This window comes from Phycodurus eques, chromosome 16 (assembly GCF_024500275.1).
Source record: "Phycodurus eques isolate BA_2022a chromosome 16, UOR_Pequ_1.1, whole genome shotgun sequence".
Lineage (NCBI taxonomy): Eukaryota > Metazoa > Chordata > Actinopteri > Syngnathiformes > Syngnathidae > Phycodurus > Phycodurus eques.
In genome coordinates, this window is record NC_084540.1 from 8,008,752 (window position 1) to 8,021,848 (window position 13,097).

The 13,097-nt window shown below is 40.7% G+C and overlaps 1 protein-coding gene across 6 annotated transcripts in view; it reads right to left on the reverse strand.

The window, feature by feature from the left end:
* Positions 1 to 401: 401 nt before the first annotated feature.
* The window catches only part of carm1 (coactivator-associated arginine methyltransferase 1), a 167,508-nt gene continuing 154,812 nt past the window's right edge, over positions 402 to 13,097 (reverse strand). For 4 of the 6 annotated variants that reach the window (XM_061700023.1, XM_061700026.1, XM_061700022.1 and 1 more), the window contains 2 exons: positions 1,429 to 1,497; positions 402 to 1,316 (listed from right to left, as the gene is read on the reverse strand). In XM_061700023.1, coding sequence (XP_061556007.1) covers positions 1,177 to 1,316; positions 1,429 to 1,497 — 209 coding nt within the window. In that variant the 3' untranslated portion in view covers positions 402 to 1,176. Of the gene's footprint in view, positions 1,317 to 1,385; positions 1,498 to 13,097 lie in introns of all 6 variants that reach the window. The other 2 variants (XM_061700027.1, XM_061700025.1) reach the window with 1 other exon arrangement.

Here is a 13,097-nt window from a genome sequence, read left to right on the forward strand (position 1 = left end):
GTCAGGATTTCATTCAAACATAAACGCAAGCTGACTGTTAAAGACAAACATTCACCAAACTATGGGTAATATAGTTACTTGAACGATAATGATTAACGTCCTTATTACAGCAACAATTCAGCAATGAATGGCACAATGCATGCTGGGAACCAAAGTTAATGCGAGAAGTATACTGAAGCTGATGTGTACATTGGTTCAATAAAAAACGGACATGCACATATTTTTACCATATTTAAAATGGCATTTTTGTCATACATCTGGTTAGGAAGTCTGTGGTCCTATGTGGCTTCCTGGTAGCGCTGACAAAAAATTGTGGCCCTCTCCATCATTTCAATTGCCCATGTAGTGCATGATCAGGGTCATAATGAAGAGCAAGAACACATCTACAGCAGACAAAGAGAAAAAAAGAGGTGCATATTTATGTCATGGCTCAGCATACACGTTTACGAACATGTGATCCATTGTGAGATGCATCAAGAGTACTTTTATGAAAGACTGCAAACGGAAACACAATAACCTAACATCAGGTAATGAGCAAAACATAAAATGTTCATATAGATTACCAAAGAAAAATTCCATTACACTTCAGGATATAAGTTTCCCTGTATACATAGACTTCAAGGTTGAACACATGGCGCAAGTGTTTTTTTTCTCTCATTATCTCTCATTATCTTTATGTCTGACAAGGCATGATATGAAGACCTGACAAAAAAATTAGTGTTGACCATGATGTAATGAAGAACTGGGAGGACAACTCCCTCTGGTAGCTGGTGTAGAGCTCTCTATTGATAACGTGAGAACCACAACAGACAATTTATAACACTAAGAAATTAAGAGTTGAATATGAGGAAGTTGAGAAAACTGCTATAGCTCAAATGTTCATTGGTATCCAACGGCATTAGGAATCTAAACAAAGAAGGGGACGTTTCAGCCATGTTAAAATGAGTCGGACGGATATGAGCGTGCTTGAAAGATGATGTATAATAATGGACAAACAATAACAGAATGCCGATGTTGAACAAGGAGTTATGTGCCAGGAGAGCACTGGTTTTGGTATTGGCTGTGGTCCATGGGTCAATTGGGATTCAGAAGAGGCGGGGACTAAGGGATTTTTACAGGGAAGTCTTTGTCATGCAGAGATGGGCAGGTTAAAGGGGTCTTTGCAAAGTCCTCATCTTAACTGCCATAATGCATGGTGTTACTGGGGATGACCATGGGAGAAGCCATAGAGATTGCAGCACCCCCCATGGTAAACTGGTTGGTGACCGGATAGTAAGTACCACTGCTACTGGGACCTGACTGGCCTGTTGTGGCGCCTGAAAAAGATAACAAAGCATTACATTCAGGACTCCCTCTGACTGGCATGATAATTTTCTGCTGCTTACCAATGTGGGTTTCTGTACTGTGTTGATTATTAACTGGACATACCCTGGACAATTCCTGTGCTCATGATGGAGCCCATCCTGGAGTGGGTGTGGTTCACAATACCTGTGTTCACTATGACAAAAAAAAGAGAAAAAGAATTTGCTGTCAAATCTAAATAATAATTTATTATTATAATTATTTATAAGAAAAAAAAATCTAAAGTAATATTTTTTAAACTTTTAATGCCAAAATGTATTTACCGTTATTGCCAACATGTTTTCTGACGATACTAATTACGTTTTTGGATATATGGGAATTTTCTCCCTTTGCTTACTAGCCTTTTCCATGAAAACTAACAAATGCATCTTAGTGTCTTCATAGTTTTTTATTTTTGGGGTCTTTTAAAAACTGTCCTTCGTTACTCAAGCTTTCTTTACCGTTAATGCCACTGGAGAGAGCCTCATTATGTTGTTGCAATACACGAGAGGGATCTGTGATTTTACGTGCCAGGATTAGGCAGCCATTTTGCATTCACACAATAGCAGACAGCAAAATGGTTTTATTTTTGAGAAAAGAATGAGTATGTATGAATTTGTGAAAGTGTCGGAACTATTGCACGTCTTTATCATTATTAAGATTATTTAAAGACACAGATGCTCATAATTAGCATGTCAATGCGGATTTCCATTGCATTGCATTCCATTGCATCCACCTGTGGTACATTTAGTTGATTTAGACCCAAATGGTCACTACATCAAGCTACATCCTACCCTCTCTGCAGCAATTGACCGATCAGGTCTGTATCATCTCTTTGGTATGAAATGTCAGATGTCATTTTTGGAGAAAACAAGGCACCGCTCATCACCGTGAAAGCAGCATCATACCGTGGGGATGTTTTTCAGCGCCAGGAACAGGGAGAATAGTTAGGGTTGAGGGAAAGATGAATCCAGCAATACACAGAGACATCCTAGATAAAACACTGCTCCAGGTCACTCTTGACCGCGAACTGTGGCGACAATTCATATTTCCGCAGTACAACGACACCAAGCACAAAGCCAAGATTTTAAAGGAGTGGCTTAAAGATAGCTCCAGACCTGAATCTACTTGAAAATCTCTGGAGACGTCTAAAAATGACTATGATGCTGCCTATTCAACCTGACGGAGCTTGAAACTGCCTAAATATAGGTGTGCTAAGCATCACATTCAAAAAGATTTGAGGCTGTAATTGTTGTCGACGGTGCATCAACAAAGCATTGAGCAATACCTTTGAATATTTCTGTACGTGATTTCTTCATTTTTAATTAAAAAAGAAATACATATCTAAAATGCTTTTCACATTGTCGTCATGTTGTATGTAGAATTTTTAGTATTTCTTTTTTAAAATAAAATTTTACAACAAGGCTGTAACATAAAATGCGGGAAAAGTGAAGCACTGTGTACATATATTTTCATGCACTGTATATCACAAGGTCACAAATCTGGAAAACTTCACAGGTTCACCCATTCCAAGAAAATAGTATCAACATAGGCCTTAACTAAACAAGGCTTAGGCCTATATGCTTTTTACGGCATACAATAAACCATCATTTATTGTGGGGGTTATGTCCAGAAAAGCACTGCAGTAAATGAAATCTGTGACGTTACCATAATATGATATAAGTTTACAAATTATTTTGTAATTTATAATTCAATGCCAATACGTGGTACTTTAGAGAGGAGCAGGTACTTTATTTGACCACTTGAGGTCACCATCCACACACAAGCACATGCTTATTATAGACGGGTGTGCTCCGCTTGAGAGACTTGAACAACAGCCCAGTCGGACCCACAAGCGATTTCCTGCCTTAAGCATTGGCATTGTTCGTCACACTGACTGTCCTGGCAATTTAGTCAGCAAAAAGCATTAGGGGAACCCGGAATTCATTGCGGTGTTTTTAACTACAGTACTGTAGTTGTAGAAAATCAAGCTAAATATTGCTCTTGAGTTCCGTTTGTTACTGTTGATATTATGAGTGTGTTGATTCGGAAAATGTATGTTTCATACATACCAAATGTTAGTTCTATTACCGTATTTTCACGACCATAAGGCGCACTTAAAAGTCGTACATTTTCTCCAAAATGGACGGGGCGCCTCATAATGCAGCGCGCCTTATGTGCGCACTGAGTTCCAAAATCTATAAATGTTGTTGTGTGATGAGCACTCAGCTTGACTGACTGGGAGCATTTCATGCCGACACGCTGCTTATACAGATGCTGGGTGGCTGAGGACAGCATGCGGACGTAAAGGGGGAAGGGTGCACGTGAAGGAGGACGCTAAAGGCACGCCCCCAGTTGGTATATAGCACCGGTCAAGCCAGCCTCCAGTCGTAAAGTAGCAATCAAGCCAGCCGCCCCTAATTTTGTTCATACTAGGCATTACGGTAATAAGTCGCCAACTCGCGGCGAAAAGCCACCTTCAAAATAAAAGTTTCCCAATAATACGGACGTCAATGCTCTTCGGTTAATGAATGCAACCAGCAAGGTTAATTTGAATCTTGAGCTGTCACCTCAGGATCTAAACGGACCTGTTGTCCTCCAGACAAAGAATTACGGTAAAGAAAATTGTAATTCCTTGAAAATTGGACCATTTCATACGGTGTACTGTATTTGAAACAATCTTGTCTTTGTATTAAGTGGTATTTGTAATTGCTCCCCCCACATTCCATTGGTAAGGTTTGAGTCCTTAAAATCCAGATTATAAAGTCCAGGTTAAAGTTCCCCGGGTTAGGGGTTCGAGTCCTCGACAAATGACGAGGGGTTTGAGTCCCCGTCAAAATGACGAGGGGTTTGAGTCCCCGTCAATGAGGCATTTTCGAGCAATTTCACTGATTTTCCAAGGCCCACAGAATATTATGTACTATGACGATCTAAACACCAAAACTACCAAATGAAAGATCAGACTCCCTTCTTTCATCAGAAAAAAAGTTTGTTTCTAGCTTATAATGTTTTTTAGTAATCAGCAGTCAAATATAGGCTACTTTCAGCCAAATCTGATTCTGGAAGAAAAAAAAACGGAGAAAACAGCCTTTTTGTGAAAGCAGACACATTGGACAAACTCCGACTGCAACGGACAATCAAAACTGCTGAAAGGATTGCCGGTACCCCCCTACCCACCATTGAGGACTTGCACGCTGCCAGAACTAAGACAAGGGCGTGCAAAATCCTCTCGGACCGTCTGCACCCCGGTCACCAGCTCCTTCCCTCAGGTAGGCGCTACCGATCAACGCAAACTAGAACTAGTAGACATTCCAACAGCTTCTTCCCTCTTGCGATCAACTTCTTAAACACCTAACCTATAATTCCATTACAACAAGCTGGAAATTTATTTACTTGAGTTCGTTGTCACATTTCTGTGGGGCCAATTATGTATTACTCGTGCACTCACTGCAGTTGTCTCGCCATGCTGCACTATTTGCATATACTGGCCACTCATGCCAGAGTAGCATCTGCTCCATTTGCACACTGATTGAGGAGTATCTGTAACATTTGCACAACCAACATTGTCCCAGATGATCGCACTACTCGTCACTTTAAAACGCATACACTCCTTGAAGTCTCAGCGCCCTTTGCACAATGGTCATTGCACCGGACTATTGCAATATTAGTCATTCGAACTGCTCTAAGTGCTAGAGGACTCTGCATCTTTTTGCACAATTGTTTTTTGTCAATGTCTTTATGTCCCCAAAGTGTTCTGTAAATTTACTGTCTGTTGTACTAGAGCGGCTCCAACTACCGGAGACAAATTCCTTGTGTGTTTTGGACATACTTGGCAAATAAAGATTATTCTGATTCTGATGTAACAAGGATTTGAACGAGCGTGTTTACTCGCTAAATGTAGCTAACGCGAGCTGCAAACGAGTTACCTTTGTCTTCGCCTTCGTTGATCTTCATCCGAGGAAGCTCGCCTGGCTATCCAAAAGTGAGTTCACTATCTGACGATTCCGGATCCCATTTATTGAAATCCTGGTTGGCAGACGATCAGCCAGCAAGCGGCCGAGAGCATCTCACCATATGTATGGTTTGGCATTTTGCACGATCACTTTGGCTCAGAGCGTCATCCTTTATTCCTTGCGTGATCTAAGGCAGGGGTGTCAAACTCATTTTTGTCGCGGGCCACATTGTAGTTATGGCTTCCCTCGGAGGGCCGTTATGACTGTGAACCCATATAAAATATTGTCTCATATAATGACATATACACAACAAATTGATGGATAACTAGTTTTAAAATCAGAAGCCAATAAATATTTTTCACTATTATTACATTTATTCCAAAAATGTGATTGTAACATAAAATGCTTCCGATATCTAAACATTATACAAGTAAAGACACCAATTTTGGTATTTTCACAAGAAACATGAAGTCGACACAAATGATTTGCTTTTGCGGGCCACTTAAAATGATGTTGCGGGCCGGATCTGGCCTGTAATTTTCATCATATGTATACCTTACCTGAGAGATAAAATAAGTACAAAATTAAAATAAAAAATCCTGAAAATCACATTGTCTAATTTTGAATGAATTGGTAAATTCCTCGGTAACCAGTTTGACACCTGTGATCTAAGGCGTCATTCCTGTCGGTCACAGGAATATTTTGCTTGCCTTGGCGCAATACATTTTTAAAAGAGCTTTTTTTTTTTTTAAAGATTTTTTTCATTTTGTCTTCTCTCTTTTCCGCCATTATGTTTGTCTCTTCTCATTGTCTCTGATACCCCGCCGGCCTGCCGTCTCCTTCTTCTTCCTGTTCTTCAATCTGAGGAAGGGACGTTCACCTCAAGGCATTGTTGCCCTCTACAGGGTGCCAATCCTCATTGCAGTTATCTAGAGGCTAACACAAACACACACAAACTGCACAAGACCCTCCCCCACCCATCCCCGTTAAAAAGCGGCATTGACGTCTTTAGACGGCATTGGCAGGGAATAGATGGATTCTTAATGACGTCTTTGGACTGCATTGGCAGGGAATGAGTTAAGAGTCTTCTCTGTCCTCCACTTGTTACCTGTTTGAACAGGTAACAAGTGGCACCTGTTTGAACAGGTAACAAGTGGCACCTGTTTGAACAGATCAGTATAAAAGACACCTGTCCAAAACCTCAAACAGTCACACTCCAAACTCCACTATGGCCAAGACCAAAGAGCTGTCAAAGGACACCAGAAACAAAATTGTAGACCTGTACCAGGCTGGGGAGACTGAATCTGCAATAGGTAATCAGCTTGGTGTGACGAAATCAACTGTGGGAGCAATTATTAGAAAATGGAAGACATACAAGACCACTGATAATCTCCCTCAATCTGGGGCTCCACGCAAGATCTCACCCTGTGGGGTCAAAATGATCACAAAAACGGTGAGCAAAAATTCCAGAATCACACGGGGGGACCAAGTGAATGACTTGCAGAGAGCTGGGACCAAGGTAACAAAGGATGCCATCAGTAACACACTACGCCGCCAGGGACTCAAATCTTGCAGTGCCAGACGCGTCCCCCTGTTTAAGCCAATACATGTCATGTAGAAGTTTGGAACTGAGTGAACAAATCAACAGTTAGTCGGGATGGTGTAACTCGGCCTGGGGCCGAAGGAAAGGTGTTCGAGGAATCATCTTCAATCTTTGGGTGGCTGTGGCTCAATAGGTAGAGCGGGTCCTTGGGGAAGACATTGAACCCTAATTTGCTCCCAGTGGGCCTGGCAGCGCCTTGCATGGCAGCAGTTGCCCATTGGTGTATGAATGTGTGTGTGAGTAGTTGAATGTGAGGCTTTGTAAAGCGCTTTGGGCACTGTGATAGTGTAGATAAAGCGGTATATAAGTGCAGTCCATTTACCATTTATCATCATTTGGAATGCAGGACGGTTATTTGTAATTTTTCAAGGTTCCGAGAAACTATTCGCTAGTGGACATTTGGTCTGGGAAAAAGTATTAAAATTAATTAATTAATGATTGAAAATTTTCAATAAACCAAGGTTTATTATTTTGGGTATTAGATAAATAAAAATCCTGGTTAAACTCATGGTTAATTCATTTCATATAAATATATGATAAACACAAATCTGAATAGCAAAATGCTTACTTACTCTGAGGGGTGAAAATATCAGTTTTGTGAAAATGCGCAATTCGCAACACTGAGTTGAAAACCACAATTTGTTTGCACTCAATTAACAGTTTTGTTCAAAACAATGTTTCTTTCAAATGCTCTCAAATGATCAAAGCAAATTTATTTATATAGCAACTTTTATACATCCATCCATTTTCTGGACCGCTTTTCTTCACCATTAAAAATGTAACACAATGTGCTTTACACCAATGAAAATGATGAGAAAAAGCTTTAAAGGTATTTGAGACTGAAGAGATAAGACTGACAAGACGTGTGCTCAACCTATGGGCGAAAACGACTTGGTTTTAGTGACTGTGTGGGCTGCTGATTACTGGTGTGTTTATGTATGTGTGTGGTGCTTGAGAGCCGAATTTTGAAATCTTGACCTAGTGCGTTGTTTGATGACAGGAAAATCTGCTGTTCGCTGTGGATATTGTATCATTGTGCATGTCACTAGTCACTAGTGTGACGCTGTGATATTGTAGAGCAAGAGTTTTGTTTTGTTTTTATTAAGTAGTAAGAATTAGGCTTAGAGACCTGAAAGGGAGTAGCCTTCTGATCACCAGAGATTCCACTTGCGGGAAAAAAAGTAAAAAAAAAAAGTCTGAGATTAGTGCAACTAAACGTTCACACAAAATATTAATATTGATTAAGTTATTAGATTGGGATAATTATCAGTGTGCATTCAAAGTTAAATATAGTACAATTTTAACATTTTCAACATGAGACATTTAATCCTAAAAAGGGAAGTTATATGATGTAAACTGCATTTCATTACAATATTTTGAGAAGATTTTATGATTTTTCTTTTTTTTTTTTGTGTCGTGTTGTCTTTTCTCCTCACTAAAATGCTGCCAATTATTCTGGCGAGGCAAACTTCAGCACGATTAGGATTGTTTGAACCTTTTGTTTATCTGTCAGCGCATGACTAATTGGGCACCTTTTTTATTTAACTCTGTCAAAGAACACAGATTTTTCACAACACACATACAGGAGTCAGCCACCAATTGTGAAAGTTCTCCCACTTAAAAAGATGAGAGAGGCCTGCAATTTTCATCATAGGTATATCTCACCTATGAGTGACAAAATGAGGAAAAAAATGCAGAAAATCACATTATCTGATTTTTAAAGAATTTATTAGCAAATTACGGTGGAAAATAATTATTTGGTCAATACCAAAAGGTTTTCACACACTGTTGCTGGTATTTTGGCCCATTCCTCCTGCAGATCTCCTCTAGAACAGTTATGTTTTGGGGCTGTCGCTGGCCAAAACAGACTTTCAACTCCCTCCAAATATTTTCTATGGGGTTGAGATCTGGAGACTGGCCCGGCTACTCTAAGACAGTCCATATAATATTCTTAATAAATGAAATCACCATTGAAAACCGGAGTGCCCGGAGAAAACCCACGCAGGCACAGGGAGAACATGCAAACTCCACACAGGTGAGGCCGGGATTTTAACCCCGGTCCTCAGAACTGTGAGGCTGATGTTGTAACCAGTCGGCCACTATGCCGCCACTTGGGTTATATTTTTCTCATATTTACATTTGTTGGATTAGCTTAAACATTTAGTGAGGAAACCATGCATAAATATAAGAATTTGTGAAGGGGGCCAAGACTTTTCATGACACTGTATTTACAATAACTTTGTTACTGTACTGGGTGTTTTAGGCCACAGAAAAAAAAAACACCAAACCATTTTGTAGTGTACAGTAACATGGGTACATCTGCCCAATTAATCCGTTCTACCAAGGTTCCACTCTACTTTGAAATCAGCTCACCTATCGCTCTCTCTCCCCCCTGTTTTTTCCCACAATGTATAGAGCGTTGCATTCAAAGCCCCTCGTAATTCAAAGCTCTAAGCACAACAGAACGCTTCTTGCTCTCACACCCCCCCCCAGAAGCAACACACAACAATAAACACACGTAAAAGTTTGTTACAATATGAAAGGGCAATAAGAACATGTAAAAACATTCATTATTTAATGTTAGACTAAAAAGTTAAAACAACAGTGACGGCCTCATTTGTTCTGGAGAAAATTGAAAAATGAATAAATCTAAGGCTGGAGCTTGATGTTATAGGAATTACAAATTTGTGTATTATGTTTCTCTCTTCCTACTTCAACTTATTTACAAAAACAGTCTCTTGTTATTTTTGTATATATTTCCCCTAAATCATAAATAGAAAATGCAGATGCCAATGAACTCAAAGCATGTCATTGCTAGAGACAAATGTAAGGAATGAAGCTTCTTGATTAACTGTCAAACTACTTGGTGCTAAAAAAAAAAAAAATGAGGCAAAAGGAAAATGTTTCTTGGTTATTGAGTTAAAATCCGGATGAAACCTTCTGTCGCTGAATCAATCTCAAGTGGGGAAGCTGCACATATTTGCAATAACCTGACAACTAACTTTTAACATGGAAAACAGATTCAAATTTAAAATGTCGAATTTATATAATTACAAATGATAATACCAAATACGCCCTCCTCTGCTGAGGGTAAATTTATTAATGTGACCCCAGAGAACTTCGGAAACATGTCAAAAGGGCCAAAACTGTCCAGAACACAGAAGAAAAAATGGATGGAAAATGGGAGAAAGAGAGGTCAAGTTGTTCCTACTTTTGGTTTGTCCAATTAGATGTCACAAAAGTTACTCGCATGATTTGTCTAGCAGTAACGGTAGAGTAATGAAATCAAGAAAATGTTCTATATAAAATTTTTTGGCATGTTCTAATTTAAAAGCAATGTTAAAAACTATTGCTGTTCGACTTTTCTGTAAGTTTATGTATATCGTTGATTGAGGGGGACGCCATATAAAATCTCGCCAAGGGCACCACATTGGCTAGGGCTGGCCCTGCCTGTTAATTTACTATTTTCCCAAAAACTGTCACGATAAACGATAAGTGTTTTTTTAATGCCTCTGAAATATTGAAAAATAAGGCCCGTCCTTATTATTTTTTTTATTAATTGTTTTGCTTTTAAATTAGTGCTTGCCATAATCTGTGCCTGCAGTTTCTTTTTTGGGAGTTTGGGTGGCTCTCTGTCTCTCTCTTGCTCACCCCCCCCCCTCCCCAGCACTCATCACCGCCGGTGTTTAATCAGTGATGAGTGCCCAATCAGCACTCATCACTGCCGGTATTTAAGCATGCCTGACCCAGGGATCCAGCGCCAGAGTATTCGCACTCGCTAATGGTACACAGGCTGACGCTCGAGAATTCCCCTCTGGTTTGTAAATTGATTACCCTGGTATCTGCAATTGTATTTATCCTCTTGTTATTCTCCGCTTCCAGTATTCCTCCTGTATCCCCCGCATTGTTGCCCGCTCCAACCACGCCGTCAAGTTCGTCCACCTGCCCGTGCTCCCGCCTCCTGTAAGCTCCGGCTCCTTCGGATTCTCCTAACTATAAATACCAACCTTGAGGTACTTCAAAATAAATCATTCTCCTCGACTCCCTCCGGATCAGTCTGCCTTTGAGTCCAGTCGAATACTATACGATTGCATATCGTTAACAAGTATTGTTGTTATTATAATTTCTATTTAATTGTTTTTCTTTACTCTGTGATATGGATCTCCATGGGTCTGAAATAATTAAAAAAGAGCTGCAAGACCAGCCTGTTTTATATTTAGCCTTCAATTCCGATAATAATCGGTTTAGAAGCTCAAATCGCGTGAAAATGCTCCATTGAAACACCTCAATCAGATTAAAGAGGCCGAATTTGGTAGGAATTTGGTTTCACAGCGGTGAAATATTCCGATTGACAAACCGATCAGAAATAAATTGTCACCATGAAAAGCTGTCTGTGCATGTTTCATCTTAATGTCAATGCGCAGCAACGTCGTTTACGCACGGCGTAAATATGGCGGCTCCCGGCGGAGCTCGAATGCAATGGAGATCTTGTTTTTAACTTCATAGAAGTGGCTTTTATGAAGCGTTTAAAAAAAATAAATGGATGAAGACAATCCCACCTACTATGCTGAATAGATGACGGACCTGCATCTCTTACACAAGGGAAGACTTTCTAAATATTAGGGAGTCTACTCCGGACTTTCTTTCACGAGCTGACACATTTTTTTCTGAGTTACTCTCCAGTGGAATGGCTGTGATCTATGGCGCATGGAGGCGACGCCACAGGGGGAAGCAAGCCGGAGTGCAGGTCAAGCTCTGGGAGAGAGGATTCCAAATGTCGCTCCCATTGATTCACCTCACAAATCTACGCTCTCTACCCAACAAAATGGAGCTCAACACACACTGCAGCCCAGACTTGGAGTCTCTGTTTTTGAACTGTAAGCCGTTCTACTTGCTGCGCGAGTTTGCCTCTTTCATCCTCGCCGGTGTCTACGTTGGTCCCCAGGCTAACACGAACGCCACACTGCAAACGCTTGCTGAACAAGTAAACAAACTTGAAGAAAAAAAAAACCACCCAGATTCACCCCTCATTATTCTAGGAGATTTTAACAAAAGCTAAACTAAACAATGAACTCCCTAAATACAAGCATCACATTGACTGTCCTACCAGGGAAAACAACATTATAGACCACACATGACCTACACCATGCTAAATGACGCATACAGTGCTATCCCCCGTGCAGCTCTGGGTTCCTCTGATCACTGCTTAATTCAATTTATACCAACATCCAGGCACAAAGTTAAATGTGTGACGAATATTGTGAAAACAGTGAAGTGGACCAATGAAGCAAAGATGGAACTTCAAATGCTGCTTAGACTGCACAGACTGGAGTGTCTTTGAAACTTCAACTGGCAGCCTCGATGAATATACGGACAGCGTCACATCCTATATCAGGTTCTGTGAAGATGTGTGTGTAACAACAAAGACATTTTGCACGTTCAATAATAACAAGCCATGGCTCACTGCCAAACTTCAGCAACTTCGTCAGGCTAAAGAGGACACCTATCGAAGTGGGGACAGAGCTTTGCACAACTGCGCTAGAAATCAGCTGACAAAAGAAATTAATACACATCCATCCTCTGTACCGCTTCTCCTCACTATTACAAAGAGAAATTTTGCAGAAAAGCTGGAAAAACAGTTTACTGTCAATGAATCTAAATCAGTCTGGCGAGGATTAAAATCGCTTCCCAACTACAAGCGACCATCCCCCCAAGTGGAGAACAATAAAGGACTAACTGATGACTTGAAAACCTTCAACTGCAGATTTGAAAAGGACACTTTCACACCCAACCAGTCGCACCACCAACCACCATCACACCTCTGACTTCTGCGTCGACCATTCATGAAAAGGATGTGAGACGCATCTTCACACAACAAAACATCAAGAAAGCGGCAGGCCAGACCTTGTGTCCCGATCCTGCCTCAAAGTCTGCATGAACCAACTGGCTCCAGTCTTCACACAGATCTTCAATAAATCTCTGGAACTGTGCGAAGTACCATCCTGTTTCAAACGCTCCACCATCATTCGAGTCCCTAAGAAACCTACAATCTCGGGTCTAAATGACTACAGGCCTGTCGCTTTGACATCTGTGGTCATGAAGTCCTTTGAACGCCTCGTGCTGGACCACCTCAAGAGTGTCATAGGTCCCCTGCTGGACCCCCTGCAGTGTGCCTACCAAGCGAACAGGTCTGCGGATGA